The sequence below is a fragment of the Camelina sativa genome, chromosome 20 (assembly GCF_030686135.1).
Source record: "Camelina sativa cultivar CO46 ecotype springtype chromosome 20, ASM3068613v1".
Lineage (NCBI taxonomy): Eukaryota > Viridiplantae > Streptophyta > Magnoliopsida > Brassicales > Brassicaceae > Camelina > Camelina sativa.
The window spans coordinates 34,668,599-34,688,013 of NC_141899.1; the positions used below are offsets into that span (position 1 = coordinate 34,668,599).

Genomic DNA, 19,415 nt, shown 5'->3' on the forward strand with positions numbered 1-19,415 from the left:
AGAAAGAGGAGAAGGAAGAGTAAACTTGATTTTGGTGTTCAAAGCAAAAAGGAACAGAATCGTCAGGGTTTGGGAGAAGGAGAATATGTACACTCAAATCATTTTGAAAGGTATTGAGTTTTGGTAGGGTTGTAGCTAAGAGATTTTCGTACACTCTCCTTTTTACAGAAGTGAATTTGGGTTAATATTCTAGGAGATATCGGCAGTTTTCTGGGGCGTTTCTTCTCAGTCGCGGATTGAGACCAGCGGGAGTTTCGGGATCGATTGCGGTTTCATCTGAGATCTGATCGTGCTGAAATTTGGTGGGAAGCTTCGCGACGCCTAGGAATAGCTTTTCACCGGAGGGATTTGATAGTTAACGGTTCATTTTCATTTTAGAAGGTGAGTGCATGACCATGGCTAATCTAAGCCTTTGATTCCCTTATTCTTGCTTGTTGTTGCTTGTTTGTGTGTTTTTCTTGCTGGGATTGGTTGATACAGGTTCCTAAGGAGGTATAAGGCTTGGGTATTGAGTATTGGGCGTTTTGGAGGAGATTTGGGAGCGAGATTCGACTCCTGACTTCGCGCGGATCGCAGTTGCAGAGGGAGTGTCGATCGATACCACTTGGTGTCGGTCGACACCAGCAAATTGGGCATCGATCGACACTGTGGGGTAGTGTCGGTCGACACCATTGAGCCAGTGTTGGTCGACACTAGGCTGGTGTCGGTCGACACCTCCCTTCCAGTGAGACGATGTTTGATTTCCTGGTTTGTGTGTTTGTTTGTTGCTTGTTTTGGAACTTTGGAATCATTGTTGCTGGTGTGTATAGCCCAGTAGATGGGAGGATTGACCTACTGAGTGTTTATCAAATACTCATGCATCTCAATTTGTGTTTGTGGTGCAGGTAAAGGCAAAGTGTGATCGTGGAATCAAGGCAATGAAGAGGAGGATGTTCTAGGGACTCGATTGGAGGTTGTCTGACATGGCTAGGTTGCTAGAGTTGAGTCATTAGAAACATTTTTAGGTTGCTGGTTTCATGTTTCTTGTTGTTTGGTATTGGGATATTGCCTTTGCTATAATATCGGATTGTTATTGGTTATTATTGGTTTATTATTGGATATTGATCTATGTTATTCCGCTGTTGATTGTGAATGTGGTTAGGTGGCTAGTGGATATGGGACCACTAGTTGTAGTTAATTTATATATATATATTATTTATTATTTATTAAAAAAAAAAAAAGGTCGGTCGTTTCAAGATTCGACTCCTTTCTTGTGCTTCTTCAGTATCCCACTGCGCAACCATTGTTTTCCAGAGTTCACCCTCGATCCATTTAGGTTGCACTCGACTAGTCCTAACGTCGCTTACCATGTTCTTCATCCGGCGTTGACATATCTCATAGAAAAAATGTTGCACTGTCCCTGTAATCAATGGATCCCAAGTGTGTGTTTCTAGGAAAAAGAAAATAGAATTAAGTTAGTGATAAGCAACAATTAAAACCTATCTATAAATGATATATGACAGAAAAATATACCGCAAACTCAAGGAAGTATCTTTCTCTTCTATCCGGAGGCACACATGACCAATTGTAGAATGGACCATCAAATTTGTTTGTAAAAACCTTTGTAATCTTCCGCACCAGTTGTGATCTGACATCCCGAGTAAACCTCATAACATAAGAATCAAGTCAGACTCGTGAATGACAAAGCAATAAACAATAGTTCATGAATAAACATATATACTCTTGTAGTTACTACTAAATGATGAGAGACTTGGGAATGACAAACACAATAAACAATAGTTCATGACAAAACACATATACTCTTCTAGTTACTACTAAATTATGAGAGACTTGGGAATGACAAACACAATAAACAATATTTCATGTACTCACAATAAACAATAGTTCATGTACTCGACAATAAACAATAGTTCATGTACTCACAATAAACACAATAAACAATAGTTGAAAACAAACTCTAATCTAGAAGAAAACATATGAAAACAAACTCTAATCATCGACTCTAATCTAGAAAACAAACTCTAATCTAGGAGATTTATACGTGTTTACATACCAAATCGTGTTAGGCTTCGGTTCCGGAGAGAGGATGGTGGTAAAAGTATGACGGTCCGGCACCATAAGTATGGCGTTAAGAGCCCTCAACGTGTCCTCCCGGAGTTCCGGCAACACTGGATCTGACTCATCAAAGTTGTTACCGTGAGAAGAAGGATGACTTTGAGCTGGAGAGTTCTGAGCTGCAGATCTCGCAGAATCATGCAATGGATTCGATTGAACCGGAGGATTGTTCTGAGCTGGAGATCTTCCAGAATCATGCAAAGGATTCGATCTCACCGGAGGATTGTTCTGAACTTCTGGTAATGACCGAGTTGGTTGGTCATCAACGCTTCGATTCACTGAGTTCTGAAATAGAGTCTGTGGTGGTGGATAGTTTCTGACCTGCGGTGCGGCTGACGTCGAAAGTTGGGGGGAAACGCGGACTGGTTCTTGTGGCGTCTGAGGCGTAGGATTTTGAGCCGCCGGCGTGAAGTTGTATTGAGGCGGTAGAGGGTTGACTCTTCTCACCTTCAACGGAGGGTTAGAGCCACCGACTCTGAGAGAAGCGTTGGTGACAACATTCCTCTTTCGTCCAGGCTTCTTCAGAGGACGCATCGTGAGAATTGGCAGGAGGAAGATGAAGGATGGTGAGAAATAAGATTGAGAGATTAGGGTTTCGGCGATTGAGAGAGAATCGGCAGAAGAAGAAAGATGAAGGATTGAAACAACCCGACCTGTTTTTTTTTTTTAACAATTAAATACAATGTAAACAATTATGCAGCCTATACTACTAAATTAAACCAACCCAAACCACAACTCCTCATTAAACCAATAACAACCAGTACACACAGCAGAAACATACCAACCATACAAAACCATTACAACATCAATACAATAACAATCCTAAGCATTCTATCCATCAACCTAGCATATCTCTATCCAAGGTTCCAACAACATATCCAACAATCCAATAACACACAAACGAGACCCTAGATCATCCTCCTCCTCATCGCCATGATTCCACAACACAAACCTGCACACCACAAACAACAATTGAGATGCGTAAGTATTATCACAAATACTTAGTGAGGCAATCCTCCCATCTACTGGGCTATACACACAAGCAACTGAGAAACCAATGCTTAACAAATGACAACCAAACACAAACAAACCAGGAAAAATCATGAAACAATCAACTTGGTGTCGACTGACAGCAGAGAGGTGTCGATCGACACTGGCCAAACATGGTGTCGACCGACACCTAACTGGTGTCGATCGACACTCCCTTCGCAGACGCGAACTGCACGAATCCGATCGACGAACCTCCATTTCAATCCGCCTACAATCTGTCCCAAACTCTCCCAAAAGCCTCAGGAACCTATAATAACCATAACACAACCACCACAAGCAAGAACAACACCACAAAACACAACAAATCAAGCAAACAAAGAATTCTCAGGCTTAGATAAGCCATGGTCATGTACTCACCTTATCAACTGATTATAACAACCAATACAACCAGTTGAGACCCTTCTAACGTCTGAAACAGCCCAGAAACTCCCTACAACAAGCCACACAACCAAAAACGACTTATAGCAAAACTGGACAGAAACATCAGAAAATAACAGTCTCAAAGACAAAACCCTTAAATGAAAACCAACCGTTAACTACCAAATCGCTCCGGTGAAAAGCTATCCCTAGACGTCACAAAGCTTCCCACAAAATGTCAGCACGATCAGGAACCAGACGAGACCACGATCTCAATTACAATCCCCGATGGTTCCAACTCGCGTCTGAGAAAACGTGACTCACGAAACTGCCAATAACTCATCGAGTTTAAATCCAAAACTACTTCTGTAAAAAGTAGAATGACGTTGAAAGACTTGGGAATAAACCTACCAAATTTCATTACCTTTGAGAACGATTTGATATGCCGAAACTATTTCCTCCCAAACCCTAACGATTCTGTTCTTTCTCCTTTAATCTCCTTCACACCACAATAGGCTCTCTCCTCTCTCTCTATCTCTGCAAACGGCGACCAGACACCCTAAAACCCTTAATTTATCGCTTCTCCACTTATATACTCGGTTTAGATAACTAAACCAAACCAAACAAACCAAAATCGCGAATTAAAACAAACCCGACGAACCCAGAAATAGTGGTGTCGATCGATGCCACAAGGGTGTCGATCGACACTCCTACCAAAACCGCATAATCCAGTTCGCGGATGTTACAATTCTCCCCCACCAATAAGGATTCGTCCTCGAATCCCGCAACACCGTCCAACTGTCAAAGACCTCTGTGCCACCGTCAACACGGCCCGCACGTCCTCCGACCCGACTATACACCGTCAGCCAAGGTTTCCCGTGCCACTGTCGCAACAGCCCGCACACCTCCGACTGAACCATGAGGTCTCCCTCTAGCCACTATACTCACATCAAAGACACTATTTGCTCACAACTCAGTGCTTCCCCCGTCCGTGGTCGCAACCAACGAATCATGCCGGCTCGCTATCAGGCTAACCATCTTAAGCTACGGCATCCAGGAAGTCACTCACACACCCTCCCCCCGCTCTCAGGTCGCAACCTTTGAGTCATACCAGCTCACTGCCAGGCCACAGCCTACAGCTACTGTATCCAGGGAGTCTCACACGCCCACTCCCCCCGCTCTCGGGTCGCAACCCTCGAGACATACCGGCTAACTGCCGAGCCGCGGCTCACAGCTACGGTATCCAGGGAGTCTCAAAATCCCGCTCTTGGGTCGTCACCCTAAAGCGCGCTCTCGGATCGTCATCCGAAGCAAACATACCACTCCCACTCTCTGGCCACAAAGTCCATCGAGCTATCGGTATCACATGAGTTGGGCCCACACAATCCTGAGCAAACAAGTCTGATGTCATCAAGTATCTCCCGACTAGATCTACCTCAACTCTTTCCATTAATAGGCAAGCTTTAACTATTCATAAAACTTCCCATTTTTAGAAACTTTCCTTTTAAAATGACATTCTATTTATGGAAACTTTCCATTTATAGCAACCTTCTATTTATGGAAACTTTCTACTTATAGAATTCCCGAGCTATTTCTTTTCCTCATGATACACGAGTCAAAAATCCAAATGAACTCCATTTGCAATACATCCACTTCCACAAGTCACCGCCATAGGTATTTCCCGATACCGGCGTGATCCACCACTTTCTAACAACTTCCAATAGCCAACTGCACCTTCCGCACAGAAGCTAAAAACACTACACAACTAACAACATAAAATAAAATAAAAACAACTTACCGTGGAATCTCATTGAAGGCTCGAAGAGGATGATACTAGGACTCCATACCACATGCAAATTGACTAACTACTCATAATCAATTCCATCACACAATATCATGCATCCAACAATAAGAAAATAATTCAACCAATTAAATTTCCTTAAACCACTCTAAACAATCCTAGAACCGTAAAGGCTCTGATACCAAAATGAAACAACCCGACCTTTTTTTTTTTAACAATTAAATACAATGTAAACAATTATGCAGCCTATACTACTAAATTAAACCAACCCAAACCACAACTCCTCATTAAACCAATAACAACCAGTACACACAGCAGAAACATACCAACCATACAAAACCATTACCTCATCGCCATGATTCCACAACACAAACCTGCACACCACAAACAACAATTGAGATGTGTAAGTATTATCACAAATACTTAGTGAGGCAATCCTCCCATCTACTGGGCTATACACACAAGCAACTGAGAAACCAATGCTTAACAAATGACAACCAAACACAAACAAACCAGGAAAAATCATGAAACAATCAACTTGGTGTCGACTGACACCAGAGAGGTGTAGATCGACACTGGCCAAACATGGTGTCGACCGACACCTAACTGGTGTCGATCGACACTCCCTTCGCAGACGCGAACTGCACGAATCCGAACGACGAACCTCCGTTTCAATCCGCCTACAATCTGTCCCAAACTCTCCCAAAAGCCTCAGGAACCTATAATAACCATAACACAACCACCACAAGCAAGAACAACACCACAAAACACAACAAATCAAACAAACAAAGGATTCTCAGGCTTAGATAAGCCATGGTCATGCACTCACCTTATCAACTGATTATAACAACCAATACAACCAGTTGAGACCCTTCTAACGTCTGAAACAGCCCAGAAACGCCCTACAACAAGCCACACAACCAAAAACGACTTATAGCAAAACTGGACTGAAACATCAGAAAATAATAGTCTCAAAGACGAAACCCTAAAATGAAAACCAACCGTTAACTACCAAATCGCTCCGATGAAAAGCTATCCCTAGACGTCACAAAGCTTCCCACAAAATTTCAGCACAATCAGGAACCAGACGAGACCACGAACTCAATTACAATCCCCGATGGTTCCAACTCGCGTCTGAGAAAACGTGACTCACGAAACTGCCAATAACTCATCGAGTTGATATCCAAAACTACTTCTGTAAAACGTAGAATGACGATGAAAGACTTAGGAATAAACCTACCAAATTTCATTACCTTTGAGAACGATTTGATATGCCGAAACTATTTCCTCCCAAACCCTAACGATTCTGTTCTTTCTCCTTTAATCTCCTTCACACCACAATAGGCTCTCTCCTCTCTTTCTATCTCTGCAAACGGCGACCAGACACCCTAAAACCCTTAATTTATCGCTTCTCCACTTATATAATCGGTTTAGATAACTAAACCAAACCAACCAAACCAAAATCGCGAATTAAAACAAACCCGACGAACCCAGAAATAGTGGTGTCGATCGATGCCACAAGGGTGTCGATCGACACTCCTACCAAAACCGCATAATCCGGTTCGCGGATGTTACAAGGATCGTGAGAAATGAGAGATTAGGGTTGAAAAATTAGGGTTATCTCGTTTGTTAGGGTTATGGGCTGGACCGCATAAATGGATTCCCGGGTTTAATTAAACCAAAATGTTTTAAACTTAGTCGCTTATTAGTCGCGGATCAGTTGGTGCAAAATATTTTAAACAATTGGGCTTGTTTTGGAGTCCAAAATCTGGTCCAAAATCTGGTCCAAGACGTATTAACAATTTTTATGAATTTAGTCACTTATTTGTCACCAATCAGTAGCCAACATTAATTTTATTAAAAACATATAATTTAATTTACTTTACATATTATTTAAAGCATACTACTTATATATATACTACATAATATACTTACTATAATAAAAATTACATTTTCTATTTTTAAATTAAAATTACATTTTATGACTTAGCATAAATGAAGATACTAATTTTAAAAGATCAGACCTACTGATTCATATACATTTTCTTGAGCTTCACCTTTCATAGGTAATTTTTCACTTTGCAACCAATTCACAACTGTACTAATGGAAAACAAAAGCTCAAGTCTAAAACAATTAACAATTAATAATTAATAATAAGTATAGATATGGTAAAGCAAGCATAAAAAAATTGATATTACTTACATATATTTTGTTTGTGCATTTGAAAATGAGATTAATATGAGAATGCCACAACATGATGCATGTATTTATAGTTTATATATATGTGAAGAATGCCAAAACATTAGTCACTACTTAGTAGCCAAATTACCGACTATTAGAAATAGTTGCTACGTAGTCGCCAGATTAGCTGCTTTGATCCAACAAAATTAAGTTCTTCCCATTTAGTCGTATAATGGTCGTCAATCAATGACTACAATACCGACTATTGTATTTGGTCGGCAAATAACGTCTGAGTTACGACTAATGTTACGCAGTTGTAAAATAGTCGTAAGATAGTTGGCAAATAGTCGCTTAATTTCCCGACTACGCTTTTAGTCGCCAAACGTAGTCGTAAATATCATGTTTTCTTGTAGTGTAGAGCATACTGTTTTTGGGTTTCTATTTATGCGTTGAATCATTTTATGGGTTGTTTATTGAATTTGAATCTGATTGATTGGTTTTGGAGGGTTTAAGGAGATGGATTCACTTTAAATATGGTCATTTATTCACTTTGTAAGGAGAATAAGTTGCTTGAAGCGTTATCAGATGTTGAAATGTGGTGTTTGGCCTAATGTTGTTGGCTTTAATATTGATATTTTAAATATCAATCATAAATTACTAATTATAAACCAAAAACATAAAAACTACACCCCTAAACTGTAAAATACTACAAAATGGTGTAAATACAAATTCTAAATAGAAAACATAAAAATTAAACCCTTAAACTGTAAAGTGTAAAATCTAACTTTTTTTTTTGTCGAACTCTTTGCTTTCATTCATTCAAAATAGAAACAAGTGCAAGTACAAGAAGCAAGAGCCCCAAAGTTTGAAACATTACAATACAAGGCATTTTCCAATGCTAAAAGGTGATAAAAAGAATTTATCGATTGTGTATATCTAAGAGAGCTATGAACCATAAACTTGGGAGCATACTGACACATGTGAGATCATGGTAAATCGAGAGGCCATCTTGAAAGCTTCGAAGGATGGTTGAATGGTCACAGTCATCTGACACTGTGAAGTTAAAAAGAGAGTTGATGCTTTGATGTCCACCGGGGCGAGAAGTATCCACGGTAAAATCTGACCTAAGACTTCAATCTTAGCCCACAATATAAACAAAATGTTGTATTTTCATAAATTTGTAAGATTCAACCCTTTTAACAAAGGACAATACTTGGGTTCACCCCTAGGGGTGAACCTATTCATTCACCTCCTTATCAAATAAAGAAATAAAATCTGTATACATTATTATGAAATTAAAAAATTAAACCGCTCTTTAATAAACCCAAACCGACATATAATTTTGTTCTATTTGTAAAATCTAAACCCTAACCATCTTATTTGTGAACCCAAACCGACATATAATTTTGTTCTACTTATAAAATCTAAACCATAACCATCTCATTTGTGAACCCAAACCGACATATAATTTTGTTCTAATTGTAAAATCTAAACCCTAACATCTCATTTGTGAACCCAAACCGACATATAATTTCTTTCTAATTGTAAAATCTAAACCCTAACAACCTCATTTATAAACCCAAACTGACATATAATTTTGTTTTAATTGTAAAATCTAAACCTTAACTATTTCATTTGTAAACCCAAACCAACATATAATTTTGTTCTAATTTTAAAAATCTAAACCAAGCCAATATTTAACTTTCCTTAATTAAAATTATACAGAATTTGTTTCCTTAATTTGTTTTGCTTTTTAATTTTTTTTTTATTTTGTTTTTCAATGAAATATTAGATGTAAAATTCTGATTGGCTGAGAGAAGAGAGGTGAACCTAAGTATTTTTCTTTAACAAACCCATAATCGAACTCTAAAATAATTTCAAGTTTTTTATTTGATTTCCAACTGTTTCAATTTTTGTTCGGTTTAATTTATTGAATTGGTCCTAATCGAGTGTCAGAAATAAGCTGTGTAAGAGATATAGAAATGAACTGTGTAAGGGATTACATAAATTTTGATGAAATTTTTGAAGAATCATCTAAAAACCGAAAGGTTAATCTCAATGGAACATCCACCAATCCAACCAACAGTTAAACCAAACCGAACCAGTTTATCCCAAGCTTGACCTTGTCATCTCATAAGCCAAGAAGCAAGCAGCGTTAGCAGGAACACTCCTAGCCATGGCTGGACCAAATCCTTTATACAAACCTTTAACTCCTTCCGACTTCAGAATCTTTCGGAAAGCATCCATAGACCCCGTGTATTTCGGGTTCTTGAAATCGTCGACTTGAAGAACACTCTTCACGACATCGGTCGGATATACAATTCCCCAAAACGACGCACCAGCGACTCCACCAGCCATGATCAATGACCCTTGTCCTAAGCTTGAAGTGTCTGAACCACCGGCTAAAAACCGCTTGAAAGCTTCATAGGCTGCAAACATCATTGCATTCCCCGGGACTTCACGGGCGAATGTCGGGACTAAACCTTTGAATAGACCTCGTGTTCCGCCTTCAGATCGTAGGACATGACGGGCTACGTCCATCGGTCCACCGTATTTCACAGCTGCAAGCACTGAGCCTGTGGTAGTGGCGCTGGCTAGTCCACCTTGTGCTTGCAACCTAATGGTGAAACAAGATTGAACACACACACACGCAAAGAAACATTAGTTCTGTTTCAGTGAAAGAAACAAAATGCAGTGTACCGCTTGAGTAATAAGCACAAGTATATTATAGGCTCTGATTGTTAAATATGTCAAAAGAATCTAACCTGCATTTGATCAACTCTGTAGGGCAAGCAAGGAACGCAACAGCGAAACCAGCGCCTGCACCGCACACAAACTGTTGACTAATAGTCAAAGGAACTCCAGCTTCAGACCTAAAAAGCCCTTCCATTTGTCCTCTCACAGTGAACAAAACCGCATTGAAGGCAGCAACGGTTGCAAGAGGAGCTCCCATACCTTTGAACAAACCCCTTGGTCCTTCAGCAGCAACGGTCTGTTTAACCGCATCGATTGCACCTGAGTACCTTGGAGTTTGACCTGGTGCTGGAGTCGGCTGGCTCTGAAGTTTGACCTTGATTGTGTCAAATGGATGACCTACAATTAGCTGAGCTGCTCCTCCAACAGTCCCTGAAGCTAAATCCTTTGCTACATCCGCCATTTTTCTAAGAAACACAAATCAACCAAGTTTCTCAGATTCAACCAAAATCAAAACTTGTTTTTTTTGTTAATGAAAGATAAGTTCGATTGACAACCACTTAAATCAACCAAAATTCTCAGAACCAACCAACATATAAAACTTATGTTAATGAAAGAGTCCTACACATTTAACTAGTGACCTAAACCAGTCTAACAAACCATCCAAAATCAATACTTTTTTTTTGTTAATTGTAACCTGAACCACTTGAACAAGTTTGGTGTAATCAGAAAGTACAAACAAACCGATAAAGTATGAATCGTGTGATCCTCAGAACTCTAACGCAAATGCAATCCAATCACAATTCCAAAAGCAGAGGATTCAGAAAACGATGAGAGAAAAGGTAAAACTAAAAAAAAAAGATTGAATCTTTAAATCCCCAGAGAGCTCTAAATGGACAATGAGGTGAAATCAGATCGAAAGCCCCACAAAGTAATTAGATTTTGGTTTACCAGAGATTGATTGATTAGAGGATATCAAATCGATATCAAATGGATCCGAGAAAGGGAAGCCACGAGAATATAATTGAAAACAAATCCAGATGCGAATCCACGGGATGGAGAGAATCAGAGACACAAACGAGTGATCGATCAGATAAAATCCAAAAAGATTTATAAGAAAAAAAAGGGTTTCAAGTGGACAAAAAAGTTTTTAACTTTTGATCACTCCCCAATGGCTCTCAAACGCCACAAAGGATGGAGCTTTGCTGAGACACAAGTTTCTTTTTTGTTTTGTTTCTCTTTAAATTTCTTTTAGACAAAAAAAAAGGCGATTTTGTTTAAGTGGTTGGTGAAAATTGGAGATCAGTTTCAGTTTTGTCTCAACAAAACATGTCAAATTGGCTAAGTGGTTCATCGGTCGATTTCAGATGGTTCAGGATTCAATTCGGTTAAGTCTTTGGTTTACGGATTGAGCTGGTTTGAAGCTGATTGGGAGGTTCTCTCATCTATGTGTGAATATGGGCCGTGTGGTTCTTGATAAGGCCCAAGTTGTTAAAGATGGAGAAAGCTTATTTTACCTAACCTGAACTATACATCTGCATACATCTAATATGGCGAGACTATACATCTGCATACATCTAATATGGCGAGACTAGACATAAGATGAAAAGCTTAAGCTAAATACTATACATTTGCATACATCTAATTTGGCAAAAAGACATAATTTAACTTTCTAATGAGTTGAATGACACTTTCCAAATCTATTATACATCCACACATAGCTATTTTGGTAAAAATCGAAATTGTATTTTTCTGTGGGAGGGACCAATACACAAAGTTTCAAAAAAAATATAAAAAATCTATAGATTTCCGAGCACAAAAGATACCAATATACTAAATTATCAGAATTTTATTATGTGAGTACAAATTAAATAAAGAAAAACTAACTGAAAGAGATGCCATGATTTACTCTTCTTCGACGTATATCATCCAAATCCTCGAACCAAAAATAGTTCTTTAGACTCAATGGTTGGAGCAGCATCATGGTTGTATTATCCGTATATTTGATTTGGTAAGGATGATGTGTATTTCTTTCTTTGAGGGTTGGGTTGATTATCTTAAAATCTCTTAAATCATACCACTCACCTTCATCGATATAATTCAGGAATTTTGTGAATATATTAGTTGGTAGGAAGGTGACTTCTATTGTGTCACCCTTTAAAGTTTGTTAACAATTATGTAAGAAATCTTTGATATAAGAACTGTTAGAATTGCAAAATTAAGTAAAAGTCTTCTTAAATTCACGACTCTAACTCGTGAAAATACCAAGAATTTAAACCCTTGACGTGGATTCACCAAAGATCAGCAATGTAATCGAGTCTCCTATTTTTCTCGAAGTATGGTTTTTTTCTCTGTTATCAAAGAACGAATAAAAGGGGATTTTAGAGTTTTGGGAATACAGAAGGTCTCACGATTAAATGTTGCATCTTAATCGTTTTAGTGTATTTTTTTTGGCTTATAATTTTTTTTTAATAATAATATGTATACAGTTAATAATGAAGCCTTTGTAGTTATTAGATTATGATATTAATCTAATAATTACTTTATATTTAAGAATTTATAGTAAATATACTTGATGATACTAAAATACTCTAAAGAAAGATTAAGGCTAAATAAAACTTTTAGCATCTAAAACCACAAATGACATTCATAGTATCAAAAAAGGTAAAGAGTTGTGCTGAATTAGAAAGAGAAATGACATTAATTTCACAAAGATTATTTTAGAAATTCTGTCTAACAAATGGAATATACATAGATATGATATTATTATACCATGTATATTGTTGTTTTCCCGCTTTGAATTTTATTAAAAATTTGAGTTTGTCAAACATAAGCTACTAATGAGAACAAAAAGATAAATTACATTCATAGTAGCTTATGTTTGACAAACTCAAATTTTTAATAAAACTTGAAAGCGGGAAAACAACAATATACATAGTATAATAACATCATATCTATGTATAATCATCTTTGTTCATTTACATAATCTAAACCCTAAACCCTAAACCCCCAAATCTAGATATAATATAAGAGGAATATAATAATAAATTACATTGAATGAGAACAAAAAGATAGGAGTAAAAATATCTAGTGGTTTTGAGACATATATATACAAGATGAGATTGGTTAATGGAATAGAAAACTGTGGAGAAAGTGGTTAGTTATATAGACTGAAAATTGAAAAGATCGTGGGAAAGTGGGCAAATAAATGGTTGGAAGAAACTGAAATTTTCTGCTTTCAATTAATTATTTTTTTACAAAAATAAAATCTATGTGGCATAATATTATTGGCTAGGTGACTTGTGATTTACAAGATAAAGGATATACTTAAATTCGTAAAATAATTCTTAAAAGCCTTATTGAATCAATATGAATTTTTACGAAATATTAAAGATAATAAAATGTTATAATGGTATCTAAAAGATGAAAAAGTCAAAGAAATCATCCAAAAATAATAAACCAACTAAAATAGCACAAGTCATATGTTTTCAAATACTTCTTTGAAACCACCCTAAGTGTTTTGTTCTGACATATCCTATCTTTATCTGTAATTAAAACCTTTAAGCATTTTCTGGTTGTGACTCAAGAGAAGACAACATAAAGCTGCCCATGCGTAAAGACTGGTTCTGGTAGGAACAATCCAACATTCTCTAGCGTCTGACCCTGACTTTTGTTAATAGTGATTGCAAACGTAACGGTAACGGGAAACTGTTGTCGCCTCATACGAAAGGAAAACTTTTCATCGGGTGGACTCACAAACATCCTAGGGATAAGTACTTTATCACCAACCTTTTTTCTCGTCACGATTCTTGCTTCGATAACATGATTGGCTATCTGAGTAACAATCAACCTCGTACTGTTACACAAACCTCCCTTAGGATCTATATTCCTTAGCAACATGACAAATGCTCATATTTTCAACGTTAGAACATGGATAGGCAATCTAGAAACTTGTACGCTGTTTAAGAATTCCTGAGTGTGGATCATATCATCATAAGCACTTGTATCATACGTTTCAATACTATCTGAGCTAAGATATTGTCTTTCTACACCTGTAAATAAAAAATAATTTGTAATAAATTTTAGTAACTTCTTAAAATAATTATATATCTTATTAAGATATTATACTTGATAGTTTAGTAAGCATATATTGATTTATTTGATCAACATCATCATTTTTTGGGGTAAGAATAGCTCTTTCACTAAATAACTTTGGATCAGACCTACTTGCAAAAGATTCACCGTAGATTTCTTCAACAATTGCTTGAATAGGATTACCACTTGTTATAATTAATAAATCCTCCAGAATTTCAATCTCGACATCTCCATTATTTGTCTCATTAATTTTGCCATCCCTGATATCACGTAGCCACTTAGAAAAAGTGGCGAGAGCACTCGCATCCATGCTATTACGTTCCTTGCGAAGTCTCACGTTTTCTGTAAGTTTAAAAACCTTACAACTATTAGATTAATATATATCTATTCAAACGATAATATTAAACTTATATTATATATGTTTATCATAACGACTTTTAATGCGCATCTTGATATTACATCTTTCTTCACTAACATCCGTGAATATGTAACAGTTACATTTTTTTAAGATATATTTCTCATTCAAATTTATCCAATTAGAAATTTATTAAAGTACAATTAATATCTCATATTTCCATCAATATCCCTTATAAATTTTATTAACCTGTATTTATCTCCATCTTTATGGTAATCAAATACAAATACAAATATATCTCCATCTTCTTTCTATTAGTTTAAAAGAGAAAGTATGTATAATAATGTTATAACAGTAACAAAAATTACCATTATTCATAAAATATATATTATATTAAACAATTAATTACTGTTTCAGAATTACCATAAATCTTCTATAATTAGGAAACACCATAGCTTTTCTGCAAATTTTACAATTAGGCGTAATCGTTAGTTTTATTACGATATTAAAAATAAGGGTTAGGGTTATTTTATAACAAAACCTATATCTGAATGAATTCAAATTTGGAGATCTACAATCACGATCACCAACAGATTCATCTGAAACAAAAAAACATGAATAAGCTTTTATAGTTGGCCAAACATTAATAACAAATAAAAATTAAAAATAACAAAGCATACCTATTATAAACGATTGAGAGGCAGTAATCAAAGATCGATGATTTCCTGACCATGGAATTTGATCTATTACTTATAAGGCAACATAAATAAGCCACAAACATGGAATTTTTTTACAAAACAGTAGTAAAATCGTCTGTTATAGAAAATACCTCAAATCTTTCATTATTATTAGAACCAACCGTAGCTTTTCTGCAACTATAAATGCTAGCATCATTAATGTATCAAAGGAATAAGATTAGTTTCTTTTTTTAAGAAAAACGACACATGTTTTTCTTTGTACAATCATCAATAGATTCATCTGAAACCCAAATTATGTATTAGATTTATCGTTGGCAAAATATTAATAATAAACAAAATTTAAGAATAACCAAACACACCTCTTTTAAACGATGGAGAGGCTGTAATCAAAGATCGAGGTTTGCTTGGCCTCGCTTTTTCTGCGTGTTAGTTTATAAAATAAATAAATTTAAGCAACAAACATAGAAGTATTTTTTTAAAAATTGGTGGTAAAAGTGTTAGTTATGAAAATACCAAAAATCTCTCATTATTAGCACCAACCGTAACTTTTCTGCAACTATAAACATTAGCATTAAAAGTTAGCATCTTCAATGTATCAAAGAAATAAGATTAGGGTTTTTTTTTTTTTAAACAAACAATACCTGTTTTTTTGTATACAAATTTGTGGATCTAAAATCACGATCATCTACGAACTCACCTGAAACATAATAAATTTGTATTAGCTTACAAAAGTATAAATCAAACCACGAAACATCTCACAATGTACTTATTCTAAAAAGGAAATAAACCATACACAAATATTTAGGTATGCATGATCTTGCGTTCAATACAAATACTACAAAAGAGGATATAAATAATTAGAATCCGATGAACAATATAAAAGATCAAGATTATAATACAAATATAAATTCGAGAACATGATAGTAATTTAGAGTTTTTTTTTCTGTTTCTTTGTTTTGGAGTTATGGAGAATGGTTAGGGTATTTAGTACTTATATTGGTGAATAACTTATGTTTTTAGTGTTTTGAATACGTCGGTGTAATTTTTATAAGATTCTTTCAAAAACCCATTTATATCAGATTTAGACCTTTTTTAATTAAAACTAGTTTATGATTTTTTATTCATATAATTTCGTTTTTTTTTTAAATTTAACAAATTAGAAAATGGGAAAAGATCTAGAATTGATTTTTATTAATGGCAAATGGATAATTCTAAATCTAAAAGTGAATGTGTTGCGTTTGTGCATCTGAAATAGGGGAGAAAAACTTGGTCGAAAATATTTTAAGTGTATTTTTCATTAAGGGTACTTAAGAAAAAATCGAATTTCTCAAAGTTAACGTCAGCTTTTTTGATTTGTCTTTTAATATATTAGACTAGGGGTTAAACTGGGCTGCGGGCTACACCCGGCATATTTGAAGATTGATATTTTAAGTTGATTAAGTTGGTTTTTTTTTTTTTTTTTAAGTTTCTTGACTATCCATGCAAGAAAATCATGTGATGCACTATTTATCAGTTTAGTTAAAGTTAGATGGTACTATTAATTGTTTAAGTTTATCCATTCATATTTTCTTCATTGTAATTTATTTAATATATTATCTACATATATATGTATATTTATTATTAGTCTATATAGTATTGTTCTCATCTAATACATCTCTCGTATTTTTTTCCAATAGTATATTTTTATATACTTTTTATTTATCTGGACGAAATGAGTATATGGGAGTTTTGGTTGTGTTGACACAGAAAAAAAGAAGAAGTAACGCAAGTTCTGGTGCTCATAAATAAAACCAAATCACTAACCGTTAACTGGTAGAGAACTGCAAATGTAAAGTACAACACGATATAGTAGAATTTCGAAGATACGACGTAGATCATGAGTTTTCCAAACCCACATACACAGAAAGACGCTTCGCACCAAACAATGAAACAACACACAATTTAATCAACTTAAAACTAATCACTTCATTCAGACTGTTCAGTTGGGAAACTTCTCCCTGCCAAGCTTAATGATGCAAAGAAAAAGATGAAACAACAACAAAGGACCATTGGTTTTTCTAATATTAATAGAGCACATGCTTTTTGTAGCATAAAAAGAGAGAAAATATACATGACTTAGAGTATGGATGGTTAAAAAATTCACTACAACATGGATGCTCTGCATACCTGTAGGGTCTTTTACGTGGTTTTCTTTTGTTTAAATAGCTTTATGTATTCACCATTTCTTATAGAGGTAAATAGCATAAAGTGTTCACCATATATAACAAAGATAATTTGGAGTTTTTGACACTGTAAATATAATTGCCAAAGACCTCGAAGTAGAATCTCTAGAGGTCTCTTGACTCTGTCTTTTAGGATCTATATTAAATCACTGTCGTTTTCAACCGCACACCTCTTAAACTTCGCTTGGAGTCATTGTCTGGTTGACAATAATTAAGCTACGCTTTGTTCTTTACAGAACTATGTGCCAGGAAAAGTAATGTCGTTACTCACAAAATGAGAACATACTAAGTGAGTTGAACTTGTCAGATCTTCACATGTTTTATCATAATCCGAGGGAAAATTGCGTTGGATTCATGAAATGACAAAAGGAAATATCATTAAAAACTCTCAGCATACTCTCATTATTCAGATTGTTGATAGTTAAGATTTCAGCAGTTAATTACCATACCTTAAGATTTGCCCGAATCTATTACCAAACACTTTGTTTGCCTTTTGAATAAATAACTGCATCATTCACAATGACAACTTCATTTAAAGAAGATAAGCAAAGTGACAAAAATATAAGAGTGGGATAGCCTCTGTTTACCATCTAAAAGTGTTGACCTCTTTAAAGAACAAAAAAGTGTATATTAGGAGAAGAGAAAACATGTACCTTGAGTCATGTAGTTACAAATTATAATTACAAATAACGAACCAAAAACTATATGGTCTCTTAAAGTGTAAGATTAAAGAAGAGAAGTTAGACATGTACCTTGAGTCAAAAGGATAAGAGAGGTGGATCATCTCTTGAAATTGCAAGAGTCATGGTCTCCATCAATTTGTGATTTATCATAGACCAAAACATTGAAGAGTATATAGTTTTGCCTCCTGCTTTTACTACTCCTCAACAAAGACAAGTACCAATCCAAAAACCAAGAAATCTCAACCATACCAAGATATGGAACTGTTGGTCAACATGGACATCCAAGAGATATACGCATGGCATTGTTTGTATCCATGTTTTAAAAATCGCTAGGCGTTAGTCGGGCAGTGAGAGAGGGCCTAGCGATTAATCGGAAAATCGGATTTAAATCGGGGATTAATCGGGGATTAGTTTTAGGGATTTTATTTATATACATGTATAATTTATTAAAATTGTAACCTAACATTAAGATTTGCTAGTGGTGCAGTGGTTTGCGGCTGCACTCATAATTTACTGGTCTTGGGTTCAAAACGCACTAGCCTCATTTCGAGTTTTTTTTCAATTTTTCTTTAGTGAATACGGAATGACTAAAATACCCTTATCTTCTTCCTCATGATTCTCGATCTCAAAACCCTAATTTAAGCTGGTTTTTCATTTTCTTGCCAATTATTCACCATTCTACTTTGTTATTCTTGCCAATTATTCACCATTCTACAACAAAAATCATATTTAAAACTTCAAAACCCCAAATTTTTTTTTCTTGATTCCCGATTTTTTGCCCGATTCTGTTGAAATCGCGGCGGCACAGAGCTGCCTAGCGTGTAATCACCGATTACACGGCCGCCTAGGCCGATTTTTGAAACAGGGGTTTGTATCATCAAAATAGGTTTATGAACAATCTTTTTTTTTTCAAATATATGACTATAATAATATGGAAAAATTATCTTCTACTGCATCGATGTTTTCAAATATATGACTTGTGTTGTGTGTATTTTGTGTGTATTATTGCTATATAGATTATTAGCAATAATATTTGAAACCTTTGGGTATGTAACTTTGCTACATTGGAAGAAATATAGAATTATTATTGATGATAGTAATAGAGAGCGTTGAGAATGGATCTGAATGGGATATACTAACATTGATGCTTAATTGACAGCTGC

At 35.6% G+C, this 19,415-nt stretch overlaps 3 protein-coding genes and 1 long non-coding RNA gene across 5 annotated transcripts; all 4 read right to left on the minus strand.

Moving 5' to 3' along the window:
* Positions 1–1,482: 1,482 nt before the first annotated feature.
* On the minus strand, positions 1,483–2,649 carry LOC147919856 (uncharacterized). Its single transcript, XM_087504137.1, has 3 exons — positions 2,332–2,649; positions 2,054–2,286; positions 1,483–1,645 (listed from the first exon to the last, which is right to left on the minus strand). Exons 1-3 carry the CDS (start codon positions 2,647–2,649, stop codon positions 1,483–1,485), a joined length of 714 nt encoding a protein of 237 aa, XP_087360263.1.
* Positions 2,650–9,455: 6,806 nt separating this feature from the next.
* On the minus strand, positions 9,456–11,533 carry LOC104771943 (mitochondrial carnitine/acylcarnitine carrier-like protein). 2 transcript variants are annotated; one of them, XM_010496563.3, is made up of 3 exons: positions 11,151–11,533; positions 10,271–10,666; positions 9,456–10,122 (listed from the first exon to the last, which is right to left on the minus strand). In XM_010496563.3, exons 2-3 carry the CDS (start codon positions 10,660–10,662, stop codon positions 9,612–9,614), a joined length of 903 nt encoding a protein of 300 aa, XP_010494865.1. In that variant the 5' UTR covers positions 10,663–10,666; positions 11,151–11,533; the 3' UTR covers positions 9,456–9,611. The 2 variants fall into 2 exon arrangements, with proteins under 2 accessions (XP_010494865.1, XP_010494866.1); XM_010496564.3 differs by having other exon boundaries at positions 10,944–11,190.
* A 2,248-nt stretch (positions 11,534–13,781) lies between these two features.
* On the minus strand, positions 13,782–14,604 carry LOC147919857 (uncharacterized). Its single transcript, XM_087504139.1, has 3 exons — positions 14,427–14,604; positions 14,130–14,251; positions 13,782–14,033 (listed from the first exon to the last, which is right to left on the minus strand). The coding sequence occupies exons 1-3, from the start codon at positions 14,602–14,604 to the stop codon at positions 13,782–13,784; spliced, it is 552 nt and encodes a 183-aa protein (XP_087360265.1).
* Positions 14,605–17,370: 2,766 nt separating this feature from the next.
* LOC147919858 (uncharacterized) lies at positions 17,371–18,452 on the minus strand. Its single transcript, XR_015592348.1, has 3 exons — positions 18,322–18,452; positions 18,019–18,074; positions 17,371–17,878 (listed from the first exon to the last, which is right to left on the minus strand). It is a non-coding gene; the product is annotated as an uncharacterized LOC147919858 (long non-coding RNA).
* Between the last annotated feature and the right edge of the window lie 963 nt (positions 18,453–19,415).